We start from the raw sequence: 13,942 nt of genomic DNA on the forward strand, positions 1-13,942 counted from the left end.
ATCCCAGTTTATTATTTTGTGTTGCACGTGCAACTATTAAACGGAGAGTCACGTGTCAGATGGTCACTGTGCACATCCAAAGGCAGCTGATGCACTGCTCCAACAAAATTAAATAAAACGAGAGGGAGTCGCCATTTAGTCCAACTGCAACGTTCACCTGAGCTCTGAATTGCATATATGCACACTTACATTACTAAATATATACATATATATATTTATTCTTGTTTGGAAGGTGTTAAGTGAATAAAGAATAAGCCTCGCGAGCTCCAGCTGGGGAGATTATTAATCAGCTTTCAGTGGTGAAGCCATTACCAAATGATTTTCTGACTGATGTGGCACAGCTAAAAAGTCCTCAGCTTCCCAAAAATGTAAATAAACTATTACATGTATTTGTTTTTTAATATTACGTATACGCCAAGAAGTATACGTCAAGACGGCTTATAAGAGTGTTAAAACAATGTTGTTTATGACTAAAAATGAATTCGCGAAGGCTAACCAATTCCAAATCCCATAATTAAATGTAACAGCAAGCTGTTCGGCATCAGGTTCAAGCAATTAAAAGTTCTGCAGGTAGGATACGCAAGGTATACATATTCTGGTCCATCGCTCCCTTAGTCTATACGCTTTCATCACGGACATTATATATTTTGTATTTCATAGAAAACTCTCATATAAACTTTATTCGATTTGGTATCTGTATCTCTTTGGAATGCCTAAAAACATTGGTTGTGTTTCATAGAATTTCCACAAATGGTCAAAACGGACCATGCAATTGAATTCACGCTGATGGTGCCACAACGGCCCCCACGGCCACTTTGGCAGTGAAGCTTCGATTTATGGTACAGCGATTTCAATTGGTTAAACATACAGCTGAACCGCCCATCGTGCATTGTTGGCCCGGAGTTTTCCATGGTTTCATTGATTTTCAATTTGTATTGCGGCACGTGAAGTTCTTCCGCTTCATTTGACTTTCCTACCAGACAGCTAGCTGCGTTCGCTGTGCTTGTGTTTACCTAAGCGGATAAACATGGGCCTCAACCTCGAGTGCCTGCACTACGATATTTATGTAGATGGCGCATATTGCAAGGCGTGTTCACTCAAGCCCCCAGCTCAATCCGAATTGTTGCTTCTGAGTTTTACTGAAAATCCTGTTCATTTAAACACATTCCATGGTACGATTTTAAATTCGAATTCCAATTAACAAATTTCAGGCTTAAGACCAGTACAAATGGAATGCAGTTTGTTTTGGTATTCATATAAGTTTATGAGTGTGTGGAATTTATAATCAAAATAGAGTTTCTAAATATCAAAAATTAAAGAAAAAAATGCTTTTTGTCTGCTCACGTTGAAATGGGTAAGCAATTGCAATGCAATTAAGTGCAAATCTATTCAACAGAGAAAAGGAAACTTATAAGGTATATGAGCTGCAGACTTTTGTTTGAAAATTTACATTTCCTCATTTATCGCCAGAGCCCTGTGCTTTGCTATATTGAATATATGGAAATTATTTCAAAACGGAATCTCTCAGATTCCGTCTCCGGATTCAGGGTCAACCCTAGTCGGGCACTCGCCATAACCTAATGCTATTAAAATGAAACTTGGGCAAGCGTCTTTTAACCAAATGGGGTAAAATATAAAATGAGCCTTAAATGAATTTTCACAAGTATTATTGAAAATAATTTGCAGCCTTCGCTTTTCACCAGTTTTCCACAACTTCGACTGGAATTATAGATCCCCAATTCGCCAAAAAGGCCAGCTCTAGAGATATATGTCGTTACGTATAAGGGTCTGCTGCTGAAACATGTTAATTTACGATGTAATTTAAAAAATGTTCAAATAGTTACATATTTTACACTTGACTGGAGGGGCGTGAATGCTCATTTGCAATTTTTAATTGATTGTCGCATTTAATTTCCGCAGTGTTACTGTTATTGATTTTTCTTTACAAAGTATTGTCTGATATATTATTAAATTTTCGCCTTTAATATGAATCTGATAAATGTATTTCAACGCATACCCTGCAAAAATAAAATAAAAACAGCAATGCCTACTGCAAAAGGCGTATTAATATTAAATTGAATTCCATTGCTGCTAAAACTGGTTGGATGTTCGTCAATGAATCAATTTAATGCCCGAATCGACTGTTAAAGAATGCAATTCATTTTAATTGAATAATGGGACGTAGTGGGTATTCAGTTAATGCATTCGTGGCCAATGACTGCGGCACTTTGCAGGCTGGCAACAAACTGATAACCGCCAATTAATTACACATAGTATGTACGAACAACAAAATATTGTTATTAAACTGACAGCTGGATTTGGTGTGTTTCATTCGTTTAATGTTGCCAAGGATCTATAATCAATTATTAATGGACCAACTTTGAAATATTACTATGTTTATGTGCTTAGTTCAACGCGCAAACATTTTGCTGAATAAATTTCATGTAATTGGCAAAAAGTTTGGCAACCGTTTGTGACATTCCAATTATCTCCCTTACTCGTAAGCATTGTATTGACTTACTTTACTAACGAATCAATATTTGGAATGAACTGTATAGCATATATATAAAAATACGTTCTTTCTCAATATTAAGTCAGGCGAAGGATTCACAAAATACTTGCCAGGGTTTAAGAGAAATTTAATTTATCTCGTCCTTGCATCGATCCGTATAACCATAAGAATCAATTGACAATGAACTTTCTACTCCTCTACTGTCAGCTGCAAAATTTATAAAAAGGATTTTTCATTGTTCTTATATTTTTGTTGTTTGCTATTATTTCTTCTTCATCTGCTGCTGCTGCTGTTTACCCTTCGCTGAGCAGACTTCGGTACGATGAAAAGCGCCAACAACTTTTTGTTTCGATAGTTTTCCATATTTTCATTGTGGGTCAAGAGCAAAAAATACGTTCTTTCTGCTCTGCCTAGCCTCAATTACGAGAATGAACACAAATCATTAAACAAAATAATAATTTCCGCAAAGGGACAGGCGAAATGCCGGAATCAGACCGGAATCGAGGAGTCAGACGAGGCCAGCGATGGGCACGCATACCAGGACAAGCACGACAAATTGTGCAAAACAAAGGACACACAGTGCGAATGCACAAATACACACACACACAAACACATCAGGGAAAACTCTTGATGTGGGTGCACTCAGAAATCGGGCAGGCTGGTCGCTTGGCCAACAAGGACCTGGATCTGAGCAAATACCAAATGTCAAGTGCAGGGCGTTAAATTGTCGCAATGTGTGAGGTTAAAGGGACCCTGGGATGCTGCCAGCACTGACCTTTTAGTCCTTGCCTTGCTTTGAAATTGCTTTAAAATCTCTGAACATAAATAAACCTAGTTTTCCTTGTACGCTCCTTCAGTCTGCCCAACCAAGTGGCCTTAAACACCGGGTTACGCTCCACCAGCATGCAAAGAAAACAGCTAGACTTCAAATTTATAGAGAGTAAAAATTAAAATTGTCAAAAAGCGAAAAGTGTGTGCCTCGTGAAAAATGTTTCCAACTTTGCTAATAATTTGCATACTTTTTGGCACGTCGAGCTCAACTCCACTCCTCGCATCATCATTTCTCTTCTTCCCATTTGACTGGCATGCACGCACATTGGCTATCCAGCTGCTGCCAGCTCTTGTACTCTTGTGCCGCGCTATACCGACCTCAGCAGTTGCTGGTGGGGCAGCACTAGAATACAGAAATTAGAACGCGCAATAGCTTCAAATTTTCACACTTTTTGCAAGCGCAAACAAAATAAACGTTCACGCAAACTTTAAGGCGGCCAACTGACACGCCTCGCCCGCCCACAGTACATCTCTTTTGCGCGATGCCGCGTGCCAACAACCACGAAAGCCACAAAAAGTTGCACGAATGCAAAAACCTTCTGCAAAAATGTCGCAAAAAAGCAGAACCAGCTCAAAGCGAGCATTTTCCTGTGCTTTCGCTTCGTTCCGGACTCTTCCCATTGCATTTCTGGTTGTGTCGCCTGTTTCACGGAGTGGACAGCGCCAGGAGCAATCGGATGTTGTCGCTTCAGCAGCGACTCCAGCATCAAAAACTCACCACTCAACCCACTTCGTTGGCTTACACTTTCCCCGCTACATAGACCCTGTCTTCCCTTTTTGGTAAATACGACAAGTTGAAGTTACAACCCACTCATTTTTTGGCCACGGTAACTTATCCAACTTGTCAGTTTGCTTGCGGACGCGTGGCGAGTGGTCCCTTCTGCTTGTTGATTCATTCCAGTGGAGGATATAATTAGCGGCACTTTCGGAGACGTCTTTTTTTTAAAGGTAAAATGGATGCCTGAAATGATTATGTGATCGCCTGAGGCGATTAGAAACGAGTTGGTTCCAACTGTGCGATTGTATAGAACGTAAAAAACTTGGTAAATTAAAAAACTTTAGTTGATTATATTTTGCTATTATCAAGACTTATCGACAGACGAACGAAAAATCAACCCTCAGAAGTAGATGCCTAAACGAATTCTTCTAATCAGGATTACAATATTTTGGGTAGAAACACATGCATGGTCATTGAGATTAACGTTGTATAGCGCAAAAATCATTGTTTGGTCAAAAATATTGTTAAAGTTAAATCTTTTGAAGGTGCGTGTAAAACATTTTGTGATTTAATTTCCGAATAACAAAATAAGCAACCGTCCAAATGTAAGGCAGTAACTTAAATGGAATAGATTCTACATGAAATAGCAGAAGCTGTGCAGCAACCATAGTTTGCTTGTTGAGCATTCGTAAAAATTAAACACACAGAAATATTCGAGAATATTTATTTTTGTTATTGTTTTGCTGGCTAAATAAAACTCAAAACAAATGAATACAAATGTGAAATAAACTTAGTTCTGGCCAAAACGAAAGGCAACGGACTGTGCAGTCGTGTCCCTAGCCCCAAGTGTAGGGGGCGATATGGCCAGTACTGCGAAGTGCAAGCGAACTTTGTTGCTGCTGCTGCCGTTTTTGCTGTTATTGTTTGATACTTTCCATGCTCATCTTTGCTTGCTACCAACAACAATGGAACAGGGAAAACAAAGAGCCAAAACTGAGGGAGTCTGCCAAGTCATTAATGGAAATTCGCTGCAGTCAGGCAGAGTGGCAGGCAAGCAGCTGCAACCCGCACTCTATGTTCGTTTTGGACACACCATTGGTATTACTCATGCGTCGTGTTAGCCAGCACGAAATGAAAAAAAAAAGAAAATCATAAACGGTAAGCCGCAGAATTGCTTGAATAAGAACGTGGATCCTTAGGCACAGCGCGTTTTTATTTGCGAAAGGGAAACAGCCGGCATGGATCCCAGTCCCAGGACCAGTACGAAGTTGGCCCTTTAGCAAGTCTTGAATACTCAAAGACCAACATGATAGCAAATGCCTGAACACTTTACTTTCTCAACTTTTTGTTGCACTTGATTATGCCATTGCAGGCCAAACATTGTACTGATTTCTTGCTGCTCTTGAAGTCGAGGCAATTCCTTGCCTCACATCTTTGCTGTTGCGGAACCCGATGTCAGTTAGAAGAGATGTCCGTGTGTTTGCTTATGCAAAACTCATTTGACTACAGCAACAAAAGCCCAGGTGAGACCCAAGCGAACGCAATGCATTTATAAATGGCTGTCATCCAACTACCAACCGAGAGAGGTGAAAGACGACACTAAAAAATCAAGGAATTTCAATTTTGCAAACTATTGCCATTATAAATGTTAAAGCTCTTTGTATACGAACTATTGATTTTTATATAGTTAAGAATTTACATTTCTTAATGAATTTCTCTATATATAACCCAAATAAAAAGTTCGGTACGATAATCGAATTGGATTTTCTGATACTTCACTCCATTAGCATCATCAAAAAGCAATTATTTCCTATTTTTGCAGCACGTTCTATACTACAAATAAACAATTATTTATTTCAGTTTACAATTCACATCATCCGACTCCGTTCAAACTTGAAAACCAAATGGAAAAATTAAAATAATTCACATTCTATTACTCTTGAAATTCCTGAATCACGTACTTGTGCATGTGCGGGAAATAAATTATTTTTAACACACTCGACCCTGGCCGCTACAAGCCAGGTAAATAAAGTTCTAGCAGAAACGCATCGTATTTATCTGTAAGCTGATAATTTATTACAAAAACAACTGAATGCCGCAAATGTTCTATATCATATTGTGGAGTCTATTAGTCTCAGTATTTAGCTTTATTTTAAGACAAAATTAAAAATTCTGAAACGCTGTCTTTAATAGGAAAAGAAAATTATATTGCTCTTCGTCAGCGACAACTCTTTTTAATTTAAAGTACAGGGTATATATATGTCAGGTATACCAAAGCCCTTATCCAAAACTAAGTGCACAACAAAGTAAAACAAACAAAATACAAAATGATTTGCAGTTTCACATAACTGAAATAGTTTGCCGAATCTGGCCAGGATGGACCACAATCACAATAAAGCAAAAGTTTGAAAATGTGTGCGTTCTGAAATGGACTTTGATTGCGATTGCTCCAACGCAATGTAAATGAAAACTGTTCCCCCACAATGCCAATAATGGATCCGTCGGTGCAGATAATTGGGTTGAACTATCCAAAATCCTTCTATTTTTGCAGGCCATTACACACACATGAGGTAGGAGAGTAGAAACTAGGAATTAGGAGAGTAGAAAATAGAAAAAAGTAAGCCCTTCAAACACCAAACTAGCTTAAAAAGGTGATAAACAATCAGAAAACAACATGAAGGATCCACTATCTATTCAGCACAATGAAGATATAATACCCTTTAAGGCATATTGTTTCTATATAGGCTATCGGAAAAAGCAGTTCAACTTTATGGTCTAAAGTAAGGTTCCTAGTTGCTAAATTTGCCTGACAACCTTTTGTCGATCGATTGTAAAAAACGTGTTTCAAGTTTGATCAGAATACAGTGCACAAATATAATGTTCCCACAGGGTATAAAAATACGTTAGGTGCATTTATAAAATTAAAACTGAATATATGCTTCCAGTTTTATAAAATTCGGAGAGTTTATACCTTTCATGTAATTGCACTTTAGTTTTCTTTTGCAACTTGGCTTTAAAGCTTTTCAAATTTGATTTCGCCAAATTGAATTCGCAGCACCGTGCATTGAATAAACCACAAAAAATATTCGGTCAGGCACACAGTGGGATGCATTTCTCTATAGGCAGAAAAAAAAACAGCCAAGTAGCCCTACAACGAGCTTTTCGTAGTTGCTGCTTGGGCGCCCACAGTTGCTAGCTGATTTTTATGGGCTACAGAGGGAAGAGTGGCTGTTGCTGTGAGGTAACACACGTATCAAGGATGGGAGGAATCATAAAAATAAATGAAAAAGGTCACTTTGTATTGGTTGTGAGACAATTTAACACAGGCAAATGTGTGTGCAACTGTAATTTGTGTGCCTTTGCTGCCAGCAGCAACAAACAGCAGCATACTCCTACAGCAACAACTGTGAAAACACACCGCCCGACAGACCACAAAAGGCGCCACACAATGTACATATGTAGCACATAGTAGTAAATAGTTTCTGCTTGGGCTGGGGGAGGGTAAATTGTTGGGGTGGTATCATTCTATGTTGTTAGCTGGGTGGGTGTATGTGTGTGAAGTATTTATGAACGAGGAGCTTGTTGTTGTTGTTGGCTTTTCATTTGTTGCCCACACACACATACACGCACACTGAAGCACGAGTAGAAACACGAACACCAACACTCATAGATTTAATCCTCAACAAAGCCCACACACATGTGGCCAAATGAACATGTTAAGTTTTCAACAGCTATAAATTATTTCTTTAACAGCCTCTGCTCTTTTTTCCTATATGTTAAACGATCCTAAATGAATATAATTTATTGTGGTCATTAGGACTGGCACTGGCCAGCCCCCACTGCTAGCAGTTTAATATAAATGCAATCTAGAGCCGAAACAAACATATTTATATGTACATTCTCATAAACTTTATGCTAATAGGAATGCTCTTTAAATATAATAAGTCAGTCGAGAGTTCCTGAACAGCTCCGAGTACACGCACCCCCATTAATGAAGGTACTTAACTCTTGCCTTCAAGGAAAATCTATTATTTATGACTTTTATTTAACACTTTTATAGCTATTTTGATATAAGCGAGAAAGAAGGACTATCTTCGGAACGCCGAAGACTTAATACCCCTGCAGACCGAGCCTAAGCATAATGCTTGGTTCGTATCAAGCAAAATAGTTATTGCCACGTATGGTTAAGATATCTTGAAACAGAAAAATTGTTCGTATAAGAACCTCATTTTCGATCGATCAGCTATATGATATAGTTCGATGTTGATAGAATTTTTCAGAATATCTCCTTCTATGCCTTACACATTTCGAAACATATTCTAATAACCTCTGCAAGGGTATAAAAAAGGCTGCAAAAAAGAGTTTATGCTGGCTTGCAAACATGGCTCAATACTCTGCACTCGATTATGTATTATAAGTATGGTTCGATAAATAGTTATAGTTATTCAGTAGGTTCGCGGAGCGGGTGGTATGGAATTTATAGAGTCATCCAAAGTTTTGTCAATGACCTGTCGATATTTGATGACGACGCAGCCCTCGTCGTCCTGAGCAAAGGTCAAGGTGTGTTTGCGCCAGTGTTCCTCTAATGGTTTCATCTTCTGCCCCGAAATGGGAGTGCTATAGTCGTATTCGTCCAAGCGCTTGGGAAAGTCCTCACGAGCGTGCGAGCCACGGGACTCCTTGCGATTTTCCATGGCAGTGATGATGTGCACAGCATTGGCCAGCATATTTTGTAACTCCAGCGTCTCAACGAGGTCCGTATTCCACACTAGAGTTCGATCAAACACCTTTATATCCTTGAATTGTTGGCACAGCTGGATGACCTTTTCTAGCCCTTCATTTAAGAGCTTGCCCTCGCGGAAGACCGCCGCATGCTTGGTCATGGTCCGCTGCAGTTCCATTCGCAGCGCGGCCGTTGGAGTTTTGCCATCGGCATTTCGCAACTTTTTGAAGTTGTCCATGGATTTTTCAGTGGCACTGTCGGACACATCGGGTGGCGTATCTCCTGGGCAGCTATTGGCTGCAATATCCATAGCGCATGAGCGTCCAAAGACAACCAAATCAAGCAAAGAGTTGGCGCCCAAACGATTCGCACCGTGGACCGAAGCGCACGAAGTCTCTCCACAAGAGTAGAGGCCCTCGATAATTTTATCTTTAAACTCATCGTCAAGTGTTACCACTCTACCCATAAAATCAGTAGGTACACCGCCCATGTTGTAGTGTACGGTGGGCAACACCGGCACGGGTTCCTTTGTTACATCAACTTTAGCGAAAATTCTAGCTGTTGTCACTATTCCAGGCAGACGTTTGTAAATAATTTCAGGATCAATATGGTGAAGCTGTAAGTGGACATGGTCTTTGAGGGGGCCGCAGCCATTTCCTTTCAACACTTCCATTGTCATAGCACGCGCTACAACATCGCGTGAGGCTAAGTCCTTGGCCTCCGGTGCATATTGTTCCATAAAACGCTCGCCCTTAGAATTGACAAAGAAGCCACCCTCGCCGCGAACGCCTTCAGTGATAAGACAGCCGGCTCCGTACATACCGGTAGGATGGAACTGTACAAACTCCATGTCCATAAGCGGAAGTTTGGCGCGTGAAACCCAAGCATTGCCGTCCCCAGTGCAAGTATGGCCGGCAGTGCTTGAAAAATACACGCGTCCACAGCCGCCAGACGCAACCACAGTGTTCTTGGCGATGAACCGATGAAAGGTGCCATCATCCAAACACCAAGCCAGGCAACCCAAACAACGGGAATCTTCCATTATTAAATCGAGCACAAAATAGTCTACATAATAATGGCAAAGATCCCCGTATTTCAGAGTCTGACCATAGAGTGTGTGAATAAGTGCGTGCCCAGTGCGATCGGCCACTGCGCAGGAACGTCTAGCTACGCCACCCTTGCCGTAGCCTAGTGTCTGTCCTCCAAATGGCCGCTGATATATCTTGCCATCCTCCCTTCGTGAAAATGGCATGCCATATTGGTCGAGCTCGTGTACGGCTGCCATCGCTTCTCGGCACATATAGTGGATGGCATTCTGATCCCCCAACCAGTCGCTGCCTTTCACTGTGTCGTAGAAGTGGAACTTCCAATCGTCCTTGTCCATATTGCTCAGAGCAGCATTTACCCCGCCTTGTGCTGCCACCGTGTGAGACCTTGTCGGGAATAGTTTCGATAGCATCGCAGTCTTAAAACCGCTTTTGGCCAACTCGAATCCTGCACGCATTCCAGCGCCACCAGCCCCAATTACAATAGCATCATATTTATGATCTTTTAATTCGTAATCGGAGTCACAGTCGCGCATCACCTGGGACACATGCCAGAACCGATAGAAGCCGAAGCGATTGAACGACTTTGTAGATGGCAATCGTAACAGACATTTAGCTTTTAAAAGAGTCATTTCGTGTCGAGTGTTTAATGTGTTTGTTTACTGTGTTCTAAATAAAACATCATATTGGCATTTATAATACAATCTCAAAGCCTGCTACCCGAGTTGTTTATACGTGTGTCATCTGCGGAATGAGGATTGTTATGTTAATCTTGTACCAACTACCTACTGTTAGCAACGTTTCCTGAACTTGTATTTCTATATGCATAAAATGTTTTGATTCTAACTTTAATAACTTGCCCGTTTAACTGATTAAATTATAATCCCATTGACTTCAAAGCCTTCCGGCGGATATCTCGCTAGGTAGGACGGCGGAGCTGTGTCGTTTTTAAACGACATAATCTCCCATTCGCCAATCTCGTCATATCTTCGAGCGGAATTATGATACTTTAACAGACATATCTCCGTGCAGAATTATAAAATTCATTATCAAAAATCATGACAATAGATGGATTAGAACTTTTGGCAAAAAACAGTTCGGTGATGATGTAAATTTTGTTTGTGATTTTTTGGAATATCGTTAAAAAGCAATCACGTTTTTTCTCAAAATCGGGGTCGTTTCGAAAATCAAAACTTTTTGATATTTTTCAAATATCTCGTGGCTACATTGATAGGCAGAAAGCGCAAAGCCCAAGAATATCTGTATATATCTGCACATATCAATTCATATTCGTAATGTCAGCCACTCAGCTATACGTATTTAGGAAATAAATATCTTAACTTCACAAAATTCTTTTTGAAAATAGTGTGGATATTCGGAAAATGAATATATATCGTACTCTTATTTAATTCTAAAACACAAAGATTTATCTTTATTATTATTGTTATTTTCTATCTAAATATACATATAGTTACTTTAGTTTAGTTGAATAACCTTTTACAATCATGCAAATGTTATCTAACCAAATTTTTTTCAGCGACTTGAATACATTTTTAGTTACTCTAAATGAACGGTTCTCATTTTTAGTAAGTTTGTCGAGATTTTTATGTTTTTTCAGCTGTTGTTTGTCAAGTAACACCATTGCTAGTATTGCTTGCTATCGACATGCTCGACGTCATATTCTTGCCATTGGGCGAACTAAAAGCTACCCATTTCTACGAAAATCCTCCCAGCGGCAACCAAAACTAACTCAAAGAGGAACGCAACGGCGACGGTTGCAAACAGTTGATTGGCAAGGCAAACAGCGGACGGGCAGCGGCGAGGGATTGCCGCGAGGGGCCCAGTCCACAGTTGACGGTTAGGCCATGCCCATGTCGGACAGTGTAAACATACTTAAGAGAAACGAAAACACGAATTACACCGCTTTTTAACCTGGCCAGACGAGGGCACAGCCATCATGCAATCTAAACAAGACAGCCTAGCTTATCGCAATATGCAAATGCGGTCTTCTATGGGCAAATAGACTGGTTTGAGCCGTCAGGCTATAGGTAGGCAGCGCCAGGGGCAAAGTAAGGTGAGAAACGAAAGACTTGAGACACAAACTCGAACTTAAACTTGAACTTGGGCAAACACATTGCTCTTTAGTGGATATTCCCGAAGGCAGCATCAGCATCAGCTCGGACATGTAATTGCTGTCGGCCTGCTGCAAAGGATACTTGCATGTCCTTTTTGTTCCCGCTATCTGGGTGCCTGATTGCCTGCCTACTAGGACGAACGTATGTGCGTTTCCGTATGTTTGGTTTATGAGTTTACAACCTCAGCCTAATTGAGGCGGGGAAATTCGCTTAGGCTATCCATAAACTCGAATTGTTTGCAAACACAAGCAGAAAGGATTCATCATAAAACGGTACAAAACGCTCCTACAATACGGTGTGGTAAATATTTAGGGCAAGGTCGCGGCAGAATAGATTGAGGTTGAGTTTCCAAGTAAAATCCGCCACGAGACCGAGCTCAAGACCAAGCCTTTTCTTCCGAAGAACTAGTCTCGTCAGTTTATTAATGAAAATGCGACAGCCTTGTGTTCATTTATAAACATTCAGGAGTTCTAAAATGAGATACGCATTAACTGTATACTCGATTTAATAGATTCAATTTGCTTGGGAATCTTTCAGATTCATTTCGTCTTGCTATCTATGCCTTTAGATGTGATAAGCTTACAGCACTTTTTCCCATTTGATTTCTTTTTATTAAATTTCATAGTTTGTTGATTCTTCTCATTTACTCGCCTTTATTGCTGTGTTGTAGGCTTGTAGCCATTGCCGTGGCTCTGTTTGCCTTTCAGCGCCACAGACTGATCAACATTTTCCCCAATCCCCCAGCCCAACTGTGGCGGTCCATTGACACGCCGCGGTGACTTGAGAAAGAGGAATGCATAGATCGAAACGTTTTGACCAGCAGCTGAAAAGGCGCGTGATCTTCAAAAAACACGAACTAGCTATAAATAATTTTCAAAAGAGAAACAATAGCAACACCAATCAGTATCTCATAGAAACAACAACAGTGAGCAATATCAATTTTTTTCCATCACTCGAAGTGTGACGCATGCCCAGAACTAGTAATCTAAATTAAACTATTTCTGCGTGTTACTTATATTTGAATAATATTTATGATCAATTTATATAATGAAGCTATGCAATTTTATAAAAATGCTGAATCATTGTTAATATATAAATATATATATACATGGAATCGTGGCAAAACAACATATTAATAGTTTATAGCTTTCACTTCAAAAAGATTAGTTTAGCTTTACAACGCATAACATGTCATCTATGTGAAGAGTTCCCCAGCTTATCAAGAGTCTCTTAAAAATGTGAGTTCGTTACTTAAAAATTGATTTAAATTATATCGAATTGAATTTTAAAAAATATTTACATCGCAGTCAAATGGAATCGAATGCGCCGATTCTGATGGTATGTTAACCCCACCGTTCAGCTCCGCCTCGAATTTTGGCCAATATATACATATACATATGCGCATGCATACTTATATAAATTGACGTTTGCGGTTAAATGTTTACAACTCGAAATTCAGCTGAAAACTTAACAAAAAAATAAAGTGTGTAGAGAAAAATGCTATGAACGGCAAACCAGTTTTAGGTACAGACGAGACGACCCAGGCCAACAACAAACAAGCATCGTGGAAAAAATACAAAGTTTTAATTGGTTGCACAAACAAAAGTACAAAACGAGCGTCTAAACAAATCGAAGTCACTCAGTCGGCGGTCAAAGTAACGAACACTAACTTCAACCGGGCTCTGTGAGTTGGGTGGATGAATATCAGTTTATTTCGTCATTTGCCAAAACATCTTGCACTTAATAACTGGCGCATGTAAAGCTCGCAGAGAGACAACGCGAGAGATTCTCGTTTCTCAGGATTCAGTCCAAGCTTAACTCAGCTCTCGACGACTGTAGGTCACTCAGCGATCACGATTGAGCAAATCGAACGAGCGACTGCTCATGCTCATGAATGATTGACAAAATCGAAAACCTGAAATGAGGCTTCTACCTGCTGCCAGCGGGTCCAAAGCGATGGCGGGCTGTAAGATCGAG

General features: G+C 40.0%; 2 protein-coding genes and 1 long non-coding RNA gene across 4 annotated transcripts in view; 1 reads left to right on the forward strand and 2 right to left on the reverse strand.

Moving 5' to 3' along the window:
* The window catches only part of LOC6622263 (uncharacterized), a 95,365-nt gene that overhangs the window by 62,566 nt on the left and 18,857 nt on the right, over window positions 1-13,942 (reverse strand). The window lies entirely within an intron of this gene.
* Window positions 1,196-1,816, forward strand: LOC116650545 (uncharacterized). Its single transcript, XR_004303543.2, has 3 exons — window positions 1,196-1,415; window positions 1,471-1,626; window positions 1,687-1,816. It is a non-coding gene; the product is annotated as an uncharacterized lncRNA (long non-coding RNA).
* SdhAL (Succinate dehydrogenase, subunit A (flavoprotein)-like) lies at window positions 8,452-10,511 on the reverse strand. Its single transcript, XM_002047876.4, has one exon. It carries the CDS (start codon window positions 10,460-10,462, stop codon window positions 8,507-8,509), a length of 1,956 nt encoding a protein of 651 aa, XP_002047912.1. The 5' UTR covers window positions 10,463-10,511; the 3' UTR covers window positions 8,452-8,506.

The sequence above is a fragment of the Drosophila virilis genome, chromosome 3 (assembly GCF_030788295.1).
Source record: "Drosophila virilis strain 15010-1051.87 chromosome 3, Dvir_AGI_RSII-ME, whole genome shotgun sequence".
NCBI lineage: Eukaryota > Metazoa > Arthropoda > Insecta > Diptera > Drosophilidae > Drosophila > Drosophila virilis.

Coding starts and splice junctions, on each gene's coding strand:
- SdhAL (XM_002047876.4), bottom strand. CDS start 10,462: ATGACTCTTTTAAAAGCTAAATGTCTGTTACGATTGCCATCTACAAAG.